Below are 24,670 nucleotides of genomic sequence, written 5' to 3'. Positions count from 1 at the left end.
CAGTGCTGCAGAAATTCCTAGAAGAGAAACATCAGAATGGATGGAGACACTCAGATTCATAGACATTGGAGACAGGAAGAACCTCAGCTAAGACCTATTAGGATACCATAATCAAACCAAAAAGGAAACAAAGAACCAGAAAGCGCAAGTGATTTGCTACTAGTCAACCAACCAAGTGATGAGGACGGGGCAGGGAGATCTGAATCAATGCTTCCTTGTTCCAGTCCTCCCACTCAGAACTCACTGTCAAGTAAATGAAGACGGTATTGCAAGTTTCTCCTAAGAAGCTTTTAAGTGCCCTAATGTCAGAAGTTGATTGAGTATTGGGAAATGTTGATCCAGAAAAGTGACACATTATCCACCCAGTGCAACCACAGAAATCCCTTTAGTGAATCAGGAGGTACATGTGTAGACAAGGAGAACAGAGAAACAGCAAACCAGACACTTTGTCTCAGTTCTGTCTTAATTCAGTAGGGTGACCCTGGGCAAACTGCCTGCCCTTTCTAAGCTTGTGTTTTCTCAACAGCAAAAATGATGGGTATAGATTTGATCTTCATTTTCTCTTTTACTGAGAAGTTCTGTTATTGTCACACATTCATATAAATACAACCTCCCTAACATTATAAGTATTTTAAAGTTTTTCATCGTTGTTGGTTTTTTCCCTTAGAGCCACTTACTGGAACCAAATTACTCTGTTTCTATTTAGTGTAAGTGCACTTCAGTAGCTGAAAATACAGAAGATATAGGGCAGATACTAACAAGATACAATTTAAAACCCTCGTTTCAAAAATAGGGTTACTGATAACAGCTTCAGAAAGGAAGCTGCATTCGGCTGTATTGTTGTCACAGTCACTAGCTGACTCATGGAAATGGAAAAAGACAGGTGAGAACGACAGCACCTTAGCAAGCAGGCAGAAGGGAAAAAGATGAAACACACATCAAGTCTTATCTCAGAGGCTTAGAACGGAAAAGTTATGGGGGAAATTACCTGAAATGGCAGGAATCGTGTTTTCTAACAATCAAAGATACATCAATTCTCTACTGATTATTTAGGATCTGTTCATCACTCTCTCAGTCAAACTCCCTGTTCCAAGAGGAACCAGCAGCATCGTTGGCCGGTTACCCAGTCCACTGTCCACAGCCTGGGACGTGGTTACCGCTGGGAACACGTGAAAAGCAAATCACAGCTCCCTCTACACCGCCATTATCAACAGAGAACTGCCTAAGTTTAGAAAAGCACTTTTATAAATATTTTCTCATTCGATCGTCCCAGCAATCCTAAAGATGAGCAGATATTATTCCTATTTTACAAAAAATAAAAAAGGATGCTGAAGGTCAGAGAAAAACAGTTTTCTAAGTCACTCAGGCAGAAAAAAAAAAAATGAATTAGGGACCCAAACATTGAGCCCCAGAGCTCTAACTCTTGCACTTTCCATGACACCAGGCTGGAAATGTTAATGGGGAAAGGCCATCCCTTCAAACATGAAACGGAGATTCTAGGGGCCTATTAGGTTACCATGAGTAAGGTCACAGCTGCAGCTACAGGGAAAAACCAAGCTCCAGTTCTCTCTCTCGCTTTCTGTCTCCCCATTTAGCACAGTTTTTGTGCAGTTTTCAATAAATATTTATCAAATATTCAATACACACTGATATGAATGACAGGACTGAAAAAACAAAAAAGGAAAATCATTGGTTCCCTGCCTTCCAAATGCCTATAGCTGCATTAAGGAGTTAGTATGTCCACAAGTCACCATATTATAGAGCAAACTACAGGCAGGTAAGTATCAAACTATGTGAAACACAAGATGCTAAGGCAAACAACAGAAAGAGAATGCAGTGAAAATTGGGCAGATCTTAGATGCAGAAAAAGTATCTAAGATATTTACCATGTGAGTATAAAGATATATAGAAGGAACACTGCAAAGCAATGTGTACCAGCATTTGGCAAACGCAAGTGTTCTTTAAGGTAAAAATAGAGGAGGGTCAGACTCAGAGGGTCAGCTGTGGTCACATTATGCAGGTGTGCAAACCAAGGCATAGAAGAAGCTTGGCTGGTATCCAGCGTACAGCTATCCAAAGAATAAACACAGTCCTCATGACGGAAGGAGAGAGTGGGCAGGGTAATTGTATCTTGGGACTTAGTGCTGATGTGGGAACAAACACACGGTATGAATAACATATATTTTAGGCTGTGCACAGACAGTTTACATTAATGCTGCTCCAAAGAGGAACTCTTATTTTCATGAAAAGGTTGCCATTGATAAAAAGTGAGTATGGGACCACAGAAGAAAGTTGAATTCACTTTAATCAGGAATGAATGTGAGTCCATGAGACAACAAATATTTCTGTCTTCTACCTCAAGAACACAAATTAACAAGTGCTATGAAAAGCCAGTTTTTACCGCCAGACAGAAGCTAAAAAAGTCAAAAGAGGCAAAGATGATTCTATCTGAAGCCTTGCGGTTCTCATCTCCACTAACAAAGCCTTCCTCCATGCTACGACTCTGCTCACATCTCTTTTCAGGCTTTCCTGAGAAATGTTTCCTTTTCATAGAATATTCAGAGTCAAACAATCATCAAATGGTTACTATTTGCTTAGCAATGGTTCAATACTTAGCCTATGTTAAAGAACCATGAGAAATAACAGAGAAATAATGAAAAATTGAATTTGTCATTTCTACTGTTCCTGCCCTCCTCTTGCCTGTTGCACTGTGAACTTTTTTCTTTCTGATACATTCCACTTAATACAGTTGCCAAGGATCTGACCCCAGTTGTGATTCAAAGTGGAATCCAGGCCCCAACCTGGATTTCAATCAAAAGGGTTTAAAGTACTGAGATAGCTCACCAACACACATCCCCTCTTGGTTTTTAGTTCCCACCTGTGAAATAGAAGACTATGAATCCCACGGGCATACTTTGAATACCAGGGGGGCTAAGGTCTCAGGAGCGACGTGTCCTGTAGGTTGCTAGCGGTACAGTGGGTCTTCCATCAGGGTGGCTCGTAGCGTCTTTGGAAATAAGTGCATTGCAGGATTTTACTAAGCAAGTGGTAGGAGACTCTACAGATACTAAATCACAAGTCTTGGTCTCAGGAAGAGGCTAGATTTTGGTGGCAAAAGACAGAAACTACAAGAAGGAAAAGGCTGAGGTTCTGAAGGGACACTGAACCTCCTCTGAGGACAAGAGCACCTCAGATGCCCATTACAAAGGAAAACCTTTAGGGCCCCTCACAGATTTACCAAATCAGAACCTTTGGGAGCAGAGCCTCTTGATCTGCATTTAACAAAGAACTTTGCAACCCCTACCCCTAAGTTAGAAATCTGTTGGCCTAGAATCTGGTCATCAGTTGAAAATGCAAGTGTTGACAATACCTAGAATGATTTAATTAAAATCCCACAACTTGGAACACACTGATGGAGAACTCTTTACTACTGTATTCTAACCCAATTCCTGGGCACAGACAAACAACTATTCTCTCCTTCGATAGCTCCTATTCTCACCAACAGTGCCAACAGAGCAAATACAACCCACTTCACTTGTCCGCCTCTGTGGAAATGGCATTTGGATTTACCACCTCAAAGGGGTTCTGTGAGCTTCCATTTACCGGTGTTTATAAAAGTCTTCCAAGTGTCCTGATAAATCAATTAACTGTTCAGTACAGTTCAGTTTAGTCCCTCAGTCGAGTCCAACTCTTTGCGACCCCATGGACTGCAGCATGCCAGGCCTCCCTGTCCATCACCAACTCCTGGAGCTTACTCAAACTCATGTCCATTGAGTCTGTGATGCCATCCAACCATCTCATCCTCTGTCGTCCCCTTCTCCTCCCACCTTCAATTTTTCCCAGCATCACAGTCTTTTCAAAGAGTCAGTTCTTCGCATCAAGTGGCCAAATATTGGAGTTTCAGCTTCATCATCAGTCCTTCCAACGAACATTCAGGACTGATTTCCTTTAGGATGGACTAGATGGATCTCGTTGCTGTCCAAGGGGCTCTCAAGAGTCTTCTCTAACACCACAGTTCAAAAGCATCAATTCTTCAGTGCTCAATTTTCTTTAAAGTCCAACTCTCACATCCATACATGACCACTTGAAAAACCATAGCCTTGACTAAATGGGCCTTTGTTGGCAAAGTAATGTCTCTGCTTTTTAATATGCTGTCTAGGTTAGTCATAACCTTTCTTCCAAGGAGCAAGTGTCTTTTAATTTCATGGCTGCAGTCACCATCTGCAGTGATTTTGGAGCCCCCCAAAATAAAGTCTGACACTGTTTCCACTGTTTCCCCATCTATTACCCATGAAGTGATGGGACCAGATGCCATGATCTTAGTTTTCTGAATGTTGAGCTTTAAGCCAACTTTTTCACTCTCCTCTTTCACTTTCATCATAAGGCTCTTTAGTTCTTCTTTACTTTCTGCCATAAGGGTGGTGTCATCTGCATATCTGAGGTTATTGATATTTCTCCTGGCAATCTTGATTCCAGCTTGTGTTTCTTCCAGTCCAGCGTTTCTCATGATGTACTCTGCATATATGTTAAATAAGCAGGGTGACATTATACAGCCTTGATGTACTTCTTTCCCAATTTGGAACCAGTCTGTTGTTCCATGTCCAGTTCTAACTGTTGCTTCCTGACCTGCATACAGATTTCTCAGGAGGCAGGTAAGTTGGTCTGGTATTCCCACCTCTTTCAGAATTTTCCACAGTTTCTGGTGATGCACATTGTCAAAGGCTTTGGTATAGTCAATAAGGCAGAAGTAGACGTTTTTCTGGAACTCTTGTTTTTTCGATGAGCCAACAGATGTTAGCAATTTGATCTCTGGTTCCCCTGCCTTTTCTAAACCCAGCTTGAATATCTCGAAGTTCACAGTTCACGTATTCTTGAAGCCTGGCTTGGAGAATTTTGAGCATTACATTGCTAGAGTGTGAGATAAGTGCAATTGTATGGTAGTTTGAGCATTCTTTGGCATTGCCTTTTTTAGGGATTGGAATGAAAACTGACCTTTTCCAGTCCTGTGGCCACTGCTGAGTTTTCCAAACTTGCTGGTATATTGAGTACAGCACTTTCACAGCATCATCTTTTAGGGTTTGAAATAGCTCAACTGGGATTCCATCACCTCCACTAGTTTTGTTCCTAGTGATGCTTCCTAAGGCCCACTTGACTTCGCATTCCAGGATGCCTGGTTCTCAGTGAGTAATCACACCATCGTGATTATCTGGATCGTAAAGATCTTTTTTGTACGGTTCTTCTGTGTACTCTTGCCATCTCCTCTTAATATCTTCTGCTTCTCTTAGGTCCATCCATACCATTTCTGTCCTTTATTGTGCTTGTCTTTGCATGAAATGTTCCCTTGGTATCTCTAATTTTCTTGAAGCGATCTCTAGTCCTTCCCATGCTATTGTTTTCCTCTATTTCTTTGCATTGATCACTGAGAAAGGTATTCTTATCTCTCCTTGCTATTCTTTGGAACTCTGCATTCAAATCAACTACAAGTTGGCATTATTCATACCACCCTGTTGAAGCTTAATACATATTCGATTAAAAAACAATGACAACAATACTGCAACAACATCCACAAATTAGCATTCATTATAGTGGTGTATTATTCTTACCCTACTGTCACAGTTTTATCTGAGCAGAGCTGTTTCTGTCTGGAGACTGTAGTCTCTCTCATTAATGAGGGGTAGTATTTGCTCAGTGGTATCCACGTTTCCTCTAGTAAAGTTCACATTACACTTGCCTCACAGTTCTGATTTTTTAAAGGAATTTCCTATTTGGCAAAAATTAGGGTAGGAAGCAAATCTCTTTCCTAAAGAAAATCAGGATCCCGCAAACATCTTGGACCCTTCCATTTCCTCTCTTCTCAAATAGCTCTGGACTCTAGCCCCTCTTCACCATGGTCATGACCATCATCCCAATTCAGGCTCTGGTCTGCTTTGCTAGACTCTTGCAGTCAGCTCCAAGTCATCCTCCTACGGCCACTTCTGACCAGTCAAGGCTTGCTATATTATAGAACTCCATCTAATAGAGACAAGGTAATTTTATTCTCTTTCATAAAGTTCTTTATCATTCCCTAATGGTACCTAGTATTGCCTCAGATTAGGAAAATCCCCAAACTGCCATAAAAACAACTAAAAAGAGGTAATTCACTTACTATAATTTGGTGAGTGGCTGTAAGGCACACAGGGAAAGACAGAGAGACACTCAGGCAGAAGGAACTGCTTAAGCAAAGGGCTGTAACACTAGATGTCTCTTTATCTATGTAGTTCAGAGTTCAGCTATCTCCAGAGTGGCAGACCAAGACTCCACTGATGGAAGGGGTCCCCCTCCCTCCCCTGCCTTCTCTGCCCTGGCTCTCAGGTACCAGGCATAGTTTGCCTGCCTTGGTTCCGCTGACTCCACTCTCCTCCTCTTCATGAGCCTTTGACATGCATAGTTGAGGTTGAGGAATCTGTGCCTAGTGGGTTTGAGGTTTCATCAAGAGAAAAAGAAGGAACTAATGTGACTACTCTGAGGAACTATTTTCACTACAAAAAATTCCCATATTTTTTTTCCCTTTTTTGAAATGGCACTAAAGGAAACACAAGCCAGACTACCATGAACAGGGCTGTACTTTCCAAACAGTAGCAAGGACTAAAAATAGAAAAGCTTGATTTGCTCAAGATGTATATAACTTCCTCTCCCATTTCCTTCCCCTACCGCACTGAGCCAGTGCACAGAAGCAAACTTACTGGACCCTCTGAGTGTTTGCAACAGCATCAAAACAGTGATAAGCCCATGTGTAATACATACTCCATAGAGGTTTCCAGAAAATCCTTATTGCCAAGTCAAAAAATGATTCAATCAATCCACAAATATCAACCAAGTGTTCCTCAATGAGATAAAGACTATGAGTGACATGGGGATATGAGCAGAGATCCAGACTTCAGACAGTTTCTAAAAGGGAAATAAACAAGAGGATAATAGATAGCTTTCAAATCTGTGAGTCCAGAAACCCCCATCTGGCATAGGGGTTGAGGCCACTGCTCTTAACTGTGTCACCTTGGGCATTGATCTAAGAAATCTGGGTGCCCCTTTCCTCATCACAGGAGAGATTATGGATTTTGATCTTTTCAAAGATGAGGCTCTACAAATTATGATGTTAACTGATTTCTACAGGTCTCTCCCACGTCATAGCTTGATTCTGGCTCTATGATATAGAGTTTGGAGACACATGATATAGTTATATCAGTCTACAAGCAGGCCATATATTCACTGGCAGGAAAATGAAACCTAATTAACTGATCCATTAACTGATTCATTGTAGCCTTTACTGTGAACCACATAATACTAGAGACTCTATATTCTTTATCCTGGTCAGTCCTCAAAATATCTGTGATTATTCCCATTTTTCATGTGAAAGTAACTGATAACACAACTGATAAGCAATAGACCAGAGCTTCCTGGCATTAAACCCTAGGTTAACATTACTACACTACACCTAGTCACTAGAGTCATGATGCAAAGAAGGGACAGACTGGGATGAGCTGGCAGTATCAGAAGGTATGAATTGGGCTTTTAAAAAATAGGGAGACTGATCAGCTGAGGGATGAGGTTGCTTCAGGTAGCAAGAAAGACATAATGAAAATTAGCATGGAACCACCAGCCTCACAAGGGCAAAGACAGAAAGGGCACAGAGATAAGGCATACTTTAAAGGATAAAGTAGGTCTTGGAGTATTGTAAAGGATATCAGTCCTGACTGTTCATTGGAAGGACTGATGTTGAAGCTGAAACTCCAATACTTTGGCCACCTGATGCAAAGAGCTGACTCGTTTGAAAAGACCCTGATGCTCGGAAAGATTGAAGGTGGGAGGAGAAGGGGACAACAGAGGATGAGATGGTTGGACGGCATCACTGACTCAATGGACATGAGTTTGGGTAAACTCCAGGAGTTGGTGATGGACAGGAAGGCCTGGCGTGCTGCAGTCCACGGGCTCGCGAAGAGCTGGACATGACTGAGGGACTGAACTGAACTGGAGTACTCCAAAAGTCAACCAAGAGAGGAAATTTCATGGGACAGTCAAAAGAAAAAAAAAAAAAGCCATAAAAGAAAATAACATTTTTCAAAGGCTAATCTGTTAGGGAAATGTAGCTAGAAGGGAAAAGAAACACAAAGCAATGAGTCCATTGTGATATGGAGAAGGATAAGCTAGGACAAGGAAAATAAAGAGACTAGAGCAAATCTGAGAGTCATTTTGAACCATATATATATATGTATATACATATATATATATATCAGCTATTGGTGACAAATATGTTTATTTTTTATTTTTTTCCAAAGAAAATGTTTTTTTTTTTTCATTAAAATTTTTTTTTTTACTTTACAATATTGTATTGGTTTTGCCATACACAAATATGTTTAAAAAGCAAGAAATTTCAGCAATGACCACAATGTTTAGAGTTTGGAAATAAAATATGGTGGTACTTCCATCAAAATGGAGGTTTTGGGAGAAGACATAAGTGGAATTTTTGGACCCATTGAATGTGAAAGTGTTCCCTTTGGAAAGATTTTCTATGGATAAATGGCACAACAGTTGTCAAAGAAAGACATAGCACCAAGAGTCACAACCAGTGCAAGTCCCTCAACGTTGACTCTGTGAGAGGCGTGACTGAAGACAAGTCAAAAGGGAGAGCGCTGGGTGGGCACCTGAACACTGTGGGGCAGAGAGAAAGAAAAAGGGTGCTCTACGGGAGAAAAGGGGCGGTTGAAGATCCAGCAGAGGAGCCAAGGAGAGTCTTTTTAATGAAAATGGAAGGAGGAAGCAAGGAGATTCAAATCTTCCAGAGTGTTCCTTGCCTAGTAGAAGTACAAAGAACTTCTCAGCAAATTAGTAATCATTAGGGAATTTGGAGGGGGGTGGGTAGAGGGTGGCAGATGAATATGAGAGCCATTGCAATAGAGTTGACATGACTTACGTTCATGGTAGGACTGTAGAGACACATGGCAGAGGGGAGGGGAGAGAGCCTCGTTTGTTAAACCTGTAAGTGTGGAAATACTTCTCTGCAGTAGTTGCCATGTCCCTAAACTTTCTATTCCCACCAGAGTAACAGAAAAGAAGTACTAACGTGACACTGTATGGCTTTCAGTGAGCTAAAGGGAAATGAAAACAACCCAACAGGCACATTTCAATGAACATGATGACTTGATAATAAAAATTACAAAGTTCCCTGAATGTGTGTTCCCTGAATGAAGAGTGAAATACTCTTCCAGTTGCTGTATCTTTTATTTAATTGCTTGATCATCTCTCAGTAGAATATCTGAGTCCAAGCCAGTCAGGTCCCCTATTCTGTTCTGACACAAACCTTCTCAGCGCACATTTCGGTGCAGTGAACTATGGCTTAGATCCTTACATCTCTGTTCAGGGGACAGTGTGCTATTCTCTTTTCAATATATGTTATACATCAAATATATCACTGAAGGACATTCTACTAGCCATTGCTCTAGATGTATAATTTCTAACTGAGTTAAAGCTCAAGGATGTTAAAATAATGTTAGGAAAAATAGATATTTTTAATTACTTACTGATTTAGAAAGGGTTATCAAATGAGTTGTTTTCATCTGACTTTCAAAAAAAAAAAAAAAGAATATGAGAGACAGAGAATTATGATTACTAGTACTGTGAATGAAAAAAATTGAGATTTGGCTCTTAGAGATGATCTGCCCCAAATCCCAAATCATACATCATCTGGATCTGCCATCTACAGGTCAAAACAGTAGGTAGTCTTAAGATAGGCACAGATTCCCTTAAGCACTACAGGGAATCAAACAACTATTGAGAAAGGAGGTGGTGTTTGAGCTCTTGTGCTGTCTCTTTAAAATATTTAAAATATATATTTTATATTATTTTTGGCAGATGATGCTGGGGGTGGGGTCTTATAAACCAAATCCTTTATCTCCAGTAAAGTTACTGTTGTTGTTAAGTCACTGAGTCATGTCCAACTCATTGAGACCCCATGGACTGTAGCCCACCAGGCTCTTCTATCCATGGGATTTCCCAGGCCAGAATACTGGAGTGGGTTGCCATTTCCTTCTCCAGGCGATCTTCCTGACCCAGGGATCAAACCATGTCTCCTGCATTAGCAGGCAGATTCTTTACCAGTGGCCACCTGGGAAGTCCTTAGATTTCTTACAAAGTGAAACCTCTCTTTCTTGTGTCACCCTCACCACTTATTTTTTTAAAAAACTACCACAGAAACATCGTTTATACCAGGTACTGCCAATTTTACTTTTTTCTACAGTAATACAAATTGACATCTTTCCTGAAGCTTATTGGCAAAATAAATATAAGAACAATCAAAAAACTTGGAAAGTATTCCATTTTAAAGGTCTACAAGCAGCTTTCCTATATTTTAATGTCAAAGTATGATCTTCAATCTGTAAAGATACAGTTTTAAAAAGGTTGAAGACAATACTTCAAGAGAAGATTCTACAAATGAACTCAAAAGAACACAGGTTAACAATTAATGTTCTAAGAGGAACATGAGAATTTGTGTTCTGTGTCCTTCATTGAAAAACAATACAAAGTCAGAGTAACAAGAAAGCAGTGATGCCCAAAAGGAAAGAAATGGACTGGCATGATTCAGAAGAAGGTAGGGTCACATCCCCCCCCAAGACACTTAATACCTTGGAAACCTGAAATACGACTTAATTCTCTGAGCCTCAGTCCCTTTCCTGGCACAAGGCAGACAATCATCCCTACCCTTCCCCTTTGTAAGTTATCTTAAACGTTCAAGTTAGATAAATCATATGAAAGTCCTTCATTAGAAATAAAATTCAATGTCAATTTTGGAATTTATCAAATTTACAGAGTAAGAGCCTTGGACAGGTCAAACTCACAGAAGTCAATGAAAAAATAATGATAATTATAACTTAACCCCTTAAGGATTCATGTAAGTATTGCATGCATTACCAAATTTTTAGTTTTAAATAGCTGACTTTTGAATCTCCAAATCAGCTATGCACAGAAAGTCTCCCTAAAACATCAGCACTTCAAAAACAAAGTATGAGTTAATGCCCTTGCTTTTGGTTTTGGCATCCTCCACTCCCACTTTTACCCCTTCTTTCAGATCAAGTTGTTTTGTGCTCATGTTGAATGGATTATGTAAATTACAAAGGAACTAAAGGATTTGTGAGCCCAATAGGGCTTCCTTACCAAATCCATGGATAACAAGTACATGGTACAATTGGTGAGGGGATTGTAAGGCAATATGCTAGGATGGAAGATGTACTTATTTCCACTAAAGAATTACAGTGAAAGCTATCTTGGTGGCCCCTGGCCACTGGCCATGAACACATACTGTTGGTGACTTTGGCTGCTTTTTGAGAATTTAAAATGATCTGCCTTCTCTCATTTGCTGAGAACTGATACTAAGCCAAGAGGCTTAAGAGTTCCCAAAATGCATTTTGTTTTTCTTTTTATCCTTTTAAAAATAAATAATTGCTTCCATGACACTTGTCATGAAACCTAAACAAGCTGCCTCAACTCTTTGAGCCTTAATGTTTTTGTATTTGTTAAATTATATGTTTGCTATTCTTACTTGTGAAGATCAAATTCAATAATATAAAGTACTTTGCAGTTTGTAAACAACTATGAAGTTATAAAGAGCTAATATTTTCTTACTAAAGGGATGAATTTTAGAGTTATAAGAGATCTAAGGTTATTTAACACAATCATTCGTTTTGAAGAAAGAGCTTGTGGGAGCATTTAGTAAAATGCCTTAAAATCCCCAAACACTTAAGAGCAAGTGATGGCATCATTAGTGAACCTTAGGGAGGTGTGGTACAAACCAAAGGACAGCAATAACTATGCCAGAACTCAGCACAGGGGCCAGTTAGCCCAGAATAGTCTAATAGTAACAACATCAATGGGAAACACTTACTAAGCCCTATGCTATGTCAGGCTCCTATGATATTCTCTGTGTAACTTCACAAAAAGCCAAAGAGGTAAGCACAACAATAATTTCTATTTTACAGATAAGCAAACCATGGCAAAAATGGTTTAACAGCATGATCATAGTCACATAGCCAGCGAGCGGGGAGTTAAGTCAGGTACTCTAGATCAGCACTCACAGTGTTCACCATCATACCATGTTTTCCCTGAAGCTTTACTTGGTCCAGATGATGCAGTCAGGGAGGGTTTTCCTGGCATCCTCAAAGGCAGCAGGGTGAGTTTGAGACAAATGGCAAAAGGTAGCAATATCTGATTTGACTTCAAACTGCCATGATAAAAAAGGGTGAGGGTGTGGGGGAAACTCTTGGGAAAGGAAGTTTGGGGTACATGATGAAAGCTAGACAAAACAGCAGTGAAATCACTTAATGAGTTCATTCTTTATAATAAAAGGTACTTTGCCACAACCCCTGACACTTCTGGTGACATAGTCATTGAAAGGCATGAATGGGGAAATAGTGAGAGAGGAAACTGAGAACTCAAGCAGAGACCACCCCACAAAAGGGCTGTCCATAGCCTGTTGCGGCCCATATTGGATATATATGTACAACATGTAAAATCGGGGCTTTGCTACCTGCCAGTGGACCTTTAAAACTAATAAACAGCCTTGATGCTTGCTGTTCTCTCTTGGCATGTGTCTCTAAAGGAAACCCATTCCCTGTCCTGCCTCCCCTAATTACACACACAGTGACAACTGGTGTACAAACTCTATGGCTGCCCTGACATTTAAAGGACTATATGCTTCCAGTCTAGATAAAAGATAAAGTTTGAGTGGAAGCTAGATAGGTCTACCAGAACAGGAGATTCAGAGCCACTCCCAAGCACATTTTCTCCCTAAATTCAGGTGCAAGTAGCATTTATAATTTGAGAATACATCATCACCACAAAAATTAAAAATAAAGGAAGGATGCAAGCAATAAGAATTCTTCCATATGGTAGAACTATTGAAAAAGAATACTGATAGGAAGAACAGAAAAAAATCCAAAACTATAAAATAGGAGTTCCATAAGGAAGAAAAAGGCAAATGAAAAAATTAAAACTCACTTTCCCAATGTCACAAGAAAATCTCCCTTAGCTAAATAAGAATTTGACTCCTCATATCAGATTCAATGAATACTAAGTAGAAATACTCGGGTGAGGGTGAGGGAAGCTGTACCTAGAAATATTGAAGTAAAATTGTTGAATGCCACAAAATGCAACTTACAGATCAAACAATAAAAGCTACTAAATTGGAAAAAGAAACAGACTTACATCAGATTTCTCATCTGCAACAATAAAGACTAAATGACACAAAGCAATAATATAGAAATCTTTGTTGAACATTGAGGTAAAGGAACTTGGAGCCTAGAATTCTACTTGAAGCCAAACATTTACTTAACTATGAAACGGAAAGAAAAAAGGCTTCAGAAAATTTATCACCCACGCAGCTTTTCAAAAAAAAAAAATGATAAAGTACTAGAAGAAGAAATTAAAAAAGAAAAAGGATGATGAATTCAAGAAAAAAAAAGGAAAAAAGAAGCAATGCAAATAACAAAAGTAATGCTGCTGCTGCTGCTAAGTCACTTCAGTCGTGTCCAGCTCTGTGCGACCCCATAGATGGCAGCCCACCAGGCTCCCCCGTCCCTGGGATTCTCCAGGCAAGAACACTGGAGTGGGTTGCCATTTCCTTCTCCAATGCATGAAAGTGAAAAGTGAAAGTGAAGTCGCTCAGTGGTGTCCGACTCTAGTGACCCCATGGACTGCAGCCTACCAGGCTCCTCCGTCCATGGGATTTTCCAGGCAAGAGTACTGGAGTGGGGTGCCATTGCCTTCTCTGAACAAAAGCAATAGTCTATTAATAATGCAGTGGTACAATTTAACGTGAGAAATGATTCCCTTAAAAGAGGTGTTATAAAGTTTAAAATTTGCAACACATTCTCCAAACATCTAATAATAATTTAAATGAGACAGTGCTCAAACTTCTTACAGCCCCTCTGTTGGGGGTAGGGCACATATGCATATCATAATTTTTCCTTGATAGAGAAACATGTTTGAAAACATTTAATCCATGTTAATGTTATTTGATTTATTTACATTACTAGAGAAAAAATATGTTCTACTTTTTAGAAAAAGTAGAAAAAACAAATATATTTCAGCTTTGAAGGAATCACTAAGATTCTTGATGGGAAAGACAAAATGGGTTAAAAATCTCTACTGAGTCAGAAAGAACCAACTGAAGTTTCACTTAATTTGGGCAAAGGAAATTTTCTGAAATATGCAAACATTGTAAATGACTCTCTATAAAGGCACTGAGGAGCTAAAGTAAATCTAACCTCATTGGTTATCTCAATACACAACAGAACTGACCGCAACCAGTTTCCCCGTAAAATTTTTCTTGTCCATTGATCAGCCAAGCTCTCACTGCTGAATGCACGCATGTGTCCTAGATTATTTCAAGGGAGCAGCATCAGTGGAAATGGGGTTGCTAGGGGTAAATGAGTGTGTGTGTACACATACTCCACTATTGATCCCAGGGAAAGCATTTACCTTTTTAAATAGAGTCTTCAAAAAAACAACAAACAGAAACTATGGCATTCCATGAAAAGGGTCAAATTACTCGAGTGAAATACTGGAATACTCCCCATCGACTCTCATCTGCTACTTTCAAAGAAGTTTTTATAAGTCTAGACACCAAAAATATCTCTGTTTTCTCATCTGAATACCCAATCAGAGGATGATTCAGAGCGAAAGGAAAACAGAAAAACCTCTGACATTCGCTTCTAGAAAGTCACACCGATCTGAGCCTGAAGCATACCTCAAGAACCCACCAGCCCTGCTAAACACCCACTGACCTACATGTGTGGACCTTAAAAGAAGGGGGCACTCCCAAATCAAGCTGCTGCTGCTGCTGCTGTTGCCAGGGTCACAAACAATCCCACAAATCAACTAGGGCCCCTAGCTAACCCAAGGCCCAAAGGAGCAAGACAAAGGGCCAGGAATAAATAAGCATCTTAGTCACTCCTCTGGTATCTTTCCATGGATCAAGATATCTTATATCCTCACTACACAGGAAGGATAAGCACCTCAGAGTGGATTAAAGCTTTTGCTGACCATTTTGGTTTTGCTCTGGCAATTCTGCATCTCTACTCTTAGTTTTTATAGGTGGGATCTCCTTTTACACCCAGACTCTTCCTTCCTCACCCAACTTCCAACCAGCAGAAGGGATGCCCTCTGTGGTAAGGTATGTCCAAATCATATAAAGCAAGTAAGGCCTGCTGCCTATTTCTGTGAACACATGAATGAACATGCCCCCAGCTGGGGGCCTGAGTTCTCTATGTCAACAAGTAAAATCCTGTCATTCCATACTTATGATCATGATAGTACTTGTCTAAGGGTCACAAGACACCCAGTTTGTGTGTGTGTGTGTGTGTGTGTGTGTGTGTGTGTGTGCGCGTGCGTGCGTGCTTAGTCATGCTCAACTCTTTGCAGTCCCATGGACTGTAGCCCACCAGGTTGCCCTGTTCGTGGAATTTCCTCAGCCAAGAATACTGGAGTGGGTTGCCATATGCTCCTCCAGGAGATCTTTCCGATCCAAGGATCGAACTCAAGTCTCCTGAATTGGCAGATGGATTCCTTATCACTATGCCACCTGGAAAGCCCTCAGTGCCAGTTTATGATAAATGAAATATATAAAATTGGTAAGTGGATAAATGACTACAATCCACTGCTTACCCTATACATTATGAGGTTTGAAATTATTTTCACAAGAGTCGGAATGAGTTGGCTTACAAACTTTTGGACACTGACTTTAAGATAAGACCATAAAGCATTTCAGAAATTTCTTCAGAAACGGATTTATAGACGAAGAATACAGACCTAGGATTACCAAGGAAGGTGGGAGGAGGGTGGGGAAGGAGGTATTCAGAGTTTGTGATTAGCAGATGCAAACGATTATATATAGAATGGATAAATAAAGTATTACTGTATAGCACAGGGAACTATATTCAATATTCTTTGATAACCCATAATGGAAAATAATATGAAAAAAAAGTCTATATATACACACACATATATAAATAACTGAATCATTTTGCTGTACAGAAGAAATTAACACAACATTATAGATCAACAATACGTCAATAAAATAAATTTTTTTAAAAAATAAAATTATTTAAAAATAAAAGAAGTTTCTCTTCTTCCTTCTCTTTTCAACAAACTCTGGGCATTTCCCACAAGTTCAGTGAACAGCTCACATGACAATGTTTTCACTCTCTCCTCAGAAAAGTGACCTCTTTCAGGAGTTTTATGGATCACCCTCTTGAGAGAGACACCACTTATTTCTCTCCTGGTCTGACAGTTCCTTTGAATGTGCATCATTTTCTAAGAGGGTAGGAAGAAAATTGGAGTGAGGAAATCATAAAGGAAGAAATTTCAGTTCAGTAACAGAAGACCCTTTCAATACTTGGAGTAACAAGCAATGGACAAAACTGTTTTCTGAGCTGGAGGGGCTGGAGTTACCCTAGCAAAGGTAGCCATCTTGCCTGAATGAATGGAAAAGGCGATGGGAACTGGAAGGGTAAAACCCCCAGATAACAGGCACATAAAAGCAAGCCACAGTCTAAGTCACAGAGAGAGACAGGGCGAGGAGGTGTCAGCTGTCATGAAGAAAAGCCAAGTAAAGATGTCATAAAAAGAGGAAGTTAAATATCAGGTATGCGTGTGTGCTTAGTCATGTCCTCTTTGCAACCCGATGGACTATGGCCTGCCACACTCATCTGTCCATGGAATTTTCCAGGCAAGAATACTGGAGTGGGTTGCCATTTCCTCCTCTAGGGGATATTCTAGACCCAAGGATCAAGCCCACATCTCTTGTGTCTCTTGCATTGGCAGGTGGATTCTTTACAATTATACCAGCTGGCAAGCCCCAGAAATGTCAGGCACCTGAACTCAAAGCCATCAGGTATCAGCAGGTAAGTCCCTGAGGAGCTAAAGGAAGTCTCCCACAAGGGCAATATGTTTTGTCTGATGGTATGCTAAACGCACCACTTGGCATCCAGCAACAGACCTGGTGATGTCAACCTTATATTTAAAATAATAACAAACCCCTGCAATGATTTCAGAACATTCTTCAAAATACTCTGAATTCTTTTCTTGTTACTTTAGTACCTAAAAATCTATTCCGCCATCTGAAAATTAAGATGGTAATTAAGCATCAAAGTTCAGTTAAATTGAAATTGTTTCCAAAAATCCTTCCTGCATGTCTCTAGTCATAGTTAATTTATTTCCCCCACCCTGTACCACAACATAAGACTTAGATTGCACTTCTGATCAAAGCATGATGACTAAGTAATAATTTACCATGAAACATCTTAATTTAGAAGTTGTGCATAAATGCATCTCCCAAGTTTGAATCAGAGGTTGTAACTCATTCATCCCTTAGCCATCAAAATTGCCTCAGCTGTAACAGTTACCCATTGGGGGAAAAAAAAATTAGGAGATTCAAACAACAGAAAGGCACTCAATATAATCTCTAATCCCCTTGCAAGTCTGAAATTCTATCACATATTCTCTTTTTAAAACTACTCTAAACAACACTCTACACCTGCCCATTGGATAGCTAAAATAGGAAGTAATTATCAACTGTGGCATCAAACCAAACACAGCTAACAGTCCCAAGGGTGAGACTCAGGGCATTAGACCAATGATGCCAAGCCCTACGCCCTTGTGTATATGTCTGACATATAGAAGGTATTCCATTTATCATGGATGAATGAAAAACAAACAAAGGAAGGAAGTGACTGCCAAATGGTCACCCAAGCCTTAAAGGCACTGAGCTCCAACTGATTCTCACATAAAAAAGAAAATCTCTCACTGACTTTCCAAGATTCACCTTTTCCCATAAAATGAGAACTCTTAAAGCAAGAATTCTTGACACTAAATATTCACCTTTTGCAAAGGGGAAAAAAAAATTACAGCCTTGTATCAGAAATCTGGGGAGAAGAAAAATGCCAATAGCACCTCGTCTTTCCAAACAAAAGCATGTTACCCATTCTTCTTAACCTCAGATCCTTGAGAGGCCCAAAGCAAAATCATGTGCTCCATCAGTGGAAGGGTGGATCAGGAGACAAGATTTCTCAAAAGAGATCTGCCAGAAACTACAGGAACCACATCTTCTTGGATCTCAGTTTCCCCGTTTGCAAAGAGAGGGAAGTAATTTATTCACCAAGTACTTGAAAAGGCTGTAACCAGATGCCTGGCGCCAGGGTTGGACCCAATGGATCTCTTAGGTCCCTTTCAGCTCTGAAAATTTTATAATTCTTATAGTCACATTTAGTAGAGATACTTTTGGCTCTGACCTGAAAATCTGGCTGGAAACATAAACAGACTTCTACACAAAAACACACATTTACCAGCTATAATTTCGACTTGGCAACAGGAGTTTTCACCATTGGCCGAGAGAAAAAAGTACAAAATTTTCTGTGGTGATTACATTACTCTAAGCTCCACTGTAGCTCAAATATGAAGTTGGGGCAAATATGGCCAGAGTGGGGCCAAACCTCTTATCACATCACACACCACCACACAAGGAAAGGACACGCCTGCCTTCTTTTGAGCTTGCCGATAATCTTCCATATATTCAGGAACAACATGCCTCTCTCACCAGATCTGCCCTTTTCCACTTGACAAACTCTGTTTTATTTTTTATCCTTCTTCCTTCTGTCTTACACAGAATATAAGCCAACATGGCAACAGGCTCTTTGTTTATTTCTTTCTTTTTCAAAAACAAAGTCACAGCTTGGATACAGTTAGCAGGACGAGATTCATATAGAAAAAGGCTTTTGTAATTTATGAAAGCCCCATGTTCAAATTTTTCTTAAAGAAACCCTTTGACAAACCTTGTATTATTCCTGCCTTTGTTATTTTTATATTGTGATCATTATAACATCTGTACAATCATTATAATTTAGTACTTTCTAATCCATCTATATTTCATTCAATTATTAGAGACAGATATATAGTTATCTTATTTTTAATTAAGAGGAAAAGGGCCTTTGGGTGACCCACTCAAGATCATGGGACAAGAATAAGCTGCCCAAATAGTATCAAATATAAGTCTTCTGTCACAAAGTCAAGCAAACTTCAGAACTCAAGACTTTAAATGCTTACACAACAGTTTCATAATTATTCAAGAGAGAATATAAACTAAAGCGTTAAAGTGTTTAATTGTATAAGTAAAACAGTATGCAAAGAATAGCTCTTAGTAACGTGTAAATTTCATAAGAGTAGAACCCTGTCTCTTTTTTGCTATAGAATCCCTAGTATTATAAAGGTATGTACACAGCACCCAGAAATTTTTGTTGAATGAATGAATCACGTCTACCTTTGTCTCCCCCAGAATGAGATTTAGGAGAAAGTCATATAACGAACTGAACTAGTTAAGCAGTTACTTTCTATGGCTTTTCCTCTTTACAATTTATTATGAGAAACCTTAAACATACAAAGACAGAACAAATAATGAATTAAATCTCCCTGCACCCAACAAACTTCACTTTCACTTTTCACTTTAATGCATTGGAGAAGGCAATGGCAACCCACTCCAGTGTTCTTGCCTGGAGAATCCCAGGGACGGAGGAGCCTGGTGGGCTGCCGTCTATGGGGTCGCACAGAGTCGGACACGACTGAAGCGACTTAGCTGCTGCACCCAACAATTGTCAATTCATAATAATATTTTCTCACCTGTATTTGAACTCAGTAGCTCCCTATTCTTATGATTTGTCTTTTTTTTGGAGTACAGTTGATCTACACTGTTGTGTTAGTTTCAGTTGTACAGCAAGTACATCGGTATACATATAAATATATCTAGCATCCCAATAGTACTGTAGTGAATATAGCTAGCCATATACATATACAGTATACAAATACATATATTTTTAGAGTCTTTTGATTTTAAAGCAAATGCCAGACACTATTCCATATCACTCACCAATCTTGCTGACATTTCTCTAAAAAAATAAGGAGTTTTTTCTTTTATACATCTGTAGTAACATCACCATCCCTAAAAATATGACATAAATACTATATGACATTATTATTTAGTTTTCCTTCCTGAGATAACTGGTGTTTAAATGCTTAAACAGTAGCAGTTGGTCACCAGTAGCCCTATGTGATCACAGGCTGAGAACTTTTATTGTTGCTTCTGACTCCAAATCTGGGTCACTGTGCAGTGCTAGAGCATAATACTTCCAAACAGTCAATTCTCACTATATGCATTCCTGACCTCATTCAGAAGAGAAAACTCTAAGAACTGTTCCTGTTGCTTTTGCTAGAAAGATGTTGCTGACCAATTAGTACCCACAGTGACCAACAGAACCTTAAAATACCAGTCTTACTCATTTAGAAAGCAAATGTCAGTGGATACAGAACAAAGGCAATAAAAAAGCATGGTTGTATGTCCGCAGGATAACAAGAAAAAGTGAAATTCTCAGATGGCGTTCCTAAAGAATGGCTTTCAGTTTCTAAATAAAATTAGTAGGTAAAAGGATTTCCAGGGCTTCAGTTTACAAGCCAGGAGAACTCTGAGAAGCTCGAGCTGGGCAGTTGGCATTAACGTGCCTTAGAGCTTTGTGAGATATCAAGCTCTTTGTAGGCTCTGGATAAGTATTTATTTGCCACAGAAACAACCTCAGAATTCACGATTCCTAGCATTACTTACAAACATGACTTCAACCACAGATCTTACCTGTCCCCTGAAAGCATTGTCATCAAGGGGCGGGGGAGGAGGGAAGTTTCCGGAGCCTGATGGAAGAGCACTGGAATCATCGAGAGGTGGAGGTGGGGGTGGAAGAAAATCACCTACAGAAAAGAAATACACATGAAGTTAACATGGGTGCAATTTTACAGAACTCTTTTTACAAAACACAGACAGTCCGCAACTTATGATGGGTCCACCTGTAAGTACTTGACTTTGCCATGGTGCAAAAGCAACAGGCATTCAATAGAAAATGTACTTTGAATTTTGGTCTATTTGGGGCTAGGCATATGCAGTACAGTACTGTTGGGATGCTAGGCAGGGCAGCAAACAGCTCCCAGTCAGCCAGGTGATGGCCAGGGTGAACAACCAATACCCTTACAGCCATTCTGTACCCTCATAACCATTGTGCTTTTCACTTTCAGTACAGTGTCCAGTAAATGACCTAACATACTCAACGTTTTATTATGAAATAGGCTTTGTGTTAAATGATTTTGTCCAATCATAGGCTAAATGTAAGTGTTCTGGGCATGCTGAAAGTAGGTGAGGCTAAGCTATGATGTTTGTTTGGTAGGTTAGGTACATTAAATGCATGTTCCACTTAACAATATTTCCAATTTACAGTGGGCTTTTCAGGATGTAATTCCACCATAATTAGAGGAAGATTTGTATTAGCTGGTATCTGACTGCTTTGTAATTGGCTTTGACACATAATTTTTTGTCCTACATAGCAATTATTCCCTATCTTACTTCTCAGTTTAATCAGCAGCCTTAACTGTCAGAAGAATGATGACCAGATATAACACATAGAAGTGATATAAAGCTAGAGCAGAAGGATCAAGTACATTCAGCCAGGACAGGCAAGGTGCTTGGGGTGGTGGAATACTGAAGTGCATGAGATGTCTTGTTTGTTCTCAATACATTTTCAGTCAATTAGAGGAGGAAAAAAATGTATAAATAGGTAAGATAATACAACATGCAATTTATTAAGAATCTACAGGCAAACTCTTCTGGGATTTAAGATAAAGGAAAGTGCAGTTGGAGGAACAAGGAAGCTATACTGGCCAGATGGCTCAGTAGTAAAGAATCCACTTGCCAATGCAGGCGATGAAGGAGACATGGGTTCAATCCCTGGGTTGGAAATATCCCCTGGAGCAGGAAATGGCAACCCACTCCAGTGTTCTTGCCTGGAAAATCCCATGGACAGAGGAGTCTGGCAGGCTATAATCCATGGGAACACAAAAGAGTCAGTCACAACTGAGGCTCACACACACATGCACACACAAAAGGGACTTCCCTGGCAGTCCAGTGACTAAGACTCTGCACTTCCAATGCAGGAGGCGCAAGTACAAGTCCTGGTCCTAGAACTAAGATCTCACATGCCACATGGCACACTATTGTCAATGAACATTATGATGTACAGCAAAAGTTCATGCTAGGCAGAAAGAAAGGAAAATAAAAGTATAAAGGTTAGAAAAAATTAGGGCCTAGAAAATAAAGAGCAAATGGTAATATAGCATAAAGATAGGAATGTAGATAACATTGTGCTGTGTTGCACTTAGTCGCTCAGTTGCGTCCAACTCTTTGCTACCCCATGGACTGTAACCCATCAAGCTCCTCTGTCCATGGGGATTCTCCAGGGAAAAATACTGGAGTGGATTGCTATGCTGTCCTCCAGGGGATTTTCCCAACCCAGGGATCAAATCCAGGTCTCCTGCATTGTAGGCAGATTCTTTTAACATCTGAGCCACCAGGGAAGTTCAAGAATATTGGAGTGGGTAGCTTATCCCTTCTCCATTGGATCTTCCAGACCTAGGAATTGAACCGGGGTCTCCTGCATTGCAGGTGGATTCTTTATCAGCTAAGCCACCAGGGAAGTCTGTAAATAACAGAAAGTCAAAGTGAAGTCGCTGAGTCGTGTGCAACTCTTTGCGACCCCGTGGACTGTAGCCCACCAGGCTCTTCCGTCCATGGGATTCTCTAGGCAAGAATACTGGAGTGGGTTGCCATTTCCTTCTCCAGGGGATCTTCCTGACCCAGGGATCGAACCCAGGTCTCCCACATTGCAGGCAGATGCCTTAATCTCTGAGCCACCAGTAAGTCATAAAAATTGGAGCAGTATGAAAATAAGCTTTTAAGTGTGTTCCACATCTGACTAAGAGTTTGAATTTTATCATGCATGCAGTAAGGATCCATTAAGGATTTCTGAGAAGGAAACACTTCTAAGAATGTGATTTACTAAAGACTAATCTTAAAGTGTGTGTGGGACGGATTGGGAGAAACTGCAATAAGAAACATCAAATTTGGAGATCTATATACTATCCAGGCTTTAGGATACTAGGAAATCCAACACCACTATGGGTGAATGGTATAGAATCTTTTGAAATATTTTTTGCAAGAAATTATATTAAAAAAATAAAACTTTCATTTTCTAAAAAAAAAATTATTTATATGTCCTTTTCCTTATAAAAATGACCTTTTTGAATGTTGGGGAACTGTCTCTCCTCAATGGATAAACAGCTTTTCCTTGCATTTCAGCTGTTCAACACTCAGTGATAGATGATAGTCCCTAGCACTCAGTGAGTCACTGTTGGATAGTACTAAAACATCACAACTCAGGTCTTTAGAAAAAGAAAAATCTATATCTCACAGTGGAAGGAGGGTGACATGGACTGGTTGTCCGGATACACCTTTGAGATTGTTCACTTGAGCTCCATCTGTCTTATAAATAATACTCTTACATAGAAAACAGATTTGCGGTTGCCAAGAGGGAGGGGGAGGTGGGAGAGAGAGGGGTTGGGAGTTTAGGACTGGCAGATGCAAACTATTATATATGGATAGTAATCAAGGTCCTACTGTAGAGCACAGGGAACTATATTCAATATCCTGTGATAAGCCACAATGGAAAAGAATATGAAAAAGAAGGCACGTATGTGTGTAACTGAATCACTGTGCTATACTGCAGAAACAAACACGTTGTAAATCAACTACACTTCAATGAAGTCATTTTCTAAAAAGTAACAGTCTTAAAGTTGGAAGAGTAGCTAACAGCTGTCAAGTCTATCTACCACCATATTCAGGCAACCAAGATGCCAAACACACTGTCTTTAGGGTACTCTGATTTGGGGGCTCTCACCACGCACCAGGCACTGTGCTAAGATTTTCCTAAGCTGCCTCTTATTTCCAAAACAACTATCTAGTTTGATAACTTTGAGACTTTAGAGCTCACTAGTATCTCTGGAAGGTCTGGTTAAAACACAGATTGCTGGGTTCCACCCCTGGAAATTCTGACTCAGTAGATCTGGGTCAGGGTCTGATAATTTGCATTCTTAATAAATCCCCAAGTGATGTTAGCGCTACTAGTCCTGGGACCACACTTGGAGAACGACTGCATTAAACAAAGTGTCAAATTATCTCTACTTAGACCCTACAGAATTGAGTTCAATGGCATGTCTTATAGAAGCATCTGTACTTCTCTTAACTGCCTGAGTGTACACATCTGGAGATATAATTTGTCTATATCCTTATTAAAATCACTGCAGATGGTGACTGCAGCCATGAAATTAAAAGACGCTTACTCCTTGGAAGAAAAGTTATGACCAACCTAGATAGCATACTCAAAAGCAGAGACATTACTTTGCCAACAAAGGTTCGTCTAGTCAAGGCTATGGTTTTTCCTGTGGTCATGTATGGATGTGAGAGTTGGACTGTGAAGAAGGCTGAGCACCAAAGAACTGATGCTTTTGACGTGTGGTGTTGGAGAAGACTCTTGAGAGTCCCTTGCACTGCAAGGAGATCCAACCAGTCCATTCTGAAGGAGATCAGCCCTGGGATTTCTTTGGAAGGAATGATGCTAAAGCTGAAACTCCAGTACTTTGGCCACCTCATGTGAAGAGTTGACTCATTGGAAAAGACTCTGATGCTGGGAGGGATTGAGGGCAAGAGGAGAAGGGGATGACAGAG

At 39.9% G+C, this 24,670-nt stretch overlaps 1 protein-coding gene across 14 annotated transcripts in view; it reads right to left on the bottom strand.

Moving 5' to 3' along the window:
• Window positions 1-24,670, bottom strand: part of LPP (LIM domain containing preferred translocation partner in lipoma) — a 754,364-nt gene that overhangs the window by 416,242 nt on the left and 313,452 nt on the right. For all 14 annotated transcript variants that reach the window (XM_010853933.1, XM_010853935.1, XM_010853931.1 and 11 more), the window contains one exon: window positions 20,699-20,811. In XM_010853933.1, the coding sequence (XP_010852235.1) occupies window positions 20,699-20,811 (113 nt within the window). The remainder of the gene's footprint in view (window positions 1-20,698; window positions 20,812-24,670) is intronic.

Source organism: Bison bison, unplaced genomic scaffold, assembly GCF_000754665.1.
Source record: "Bison bison bison isolate TAMUID 2011002044 unplaced genomic scaffold, Bison_UMD1.0 scf7180017864333, whole genome shotgun sequence".
Classification (NCBI taxonomy): Eukaryota; Metazoa; Chordata; class Mammalia; order Artiodactyla; family Bovidae; genus Bison; species Bison bison.
The sequence above is the reverse complement of the archived record's forward strand: the minus strand, read 5'-3'. Positions and strand labels throughout refer to the sequence as shown.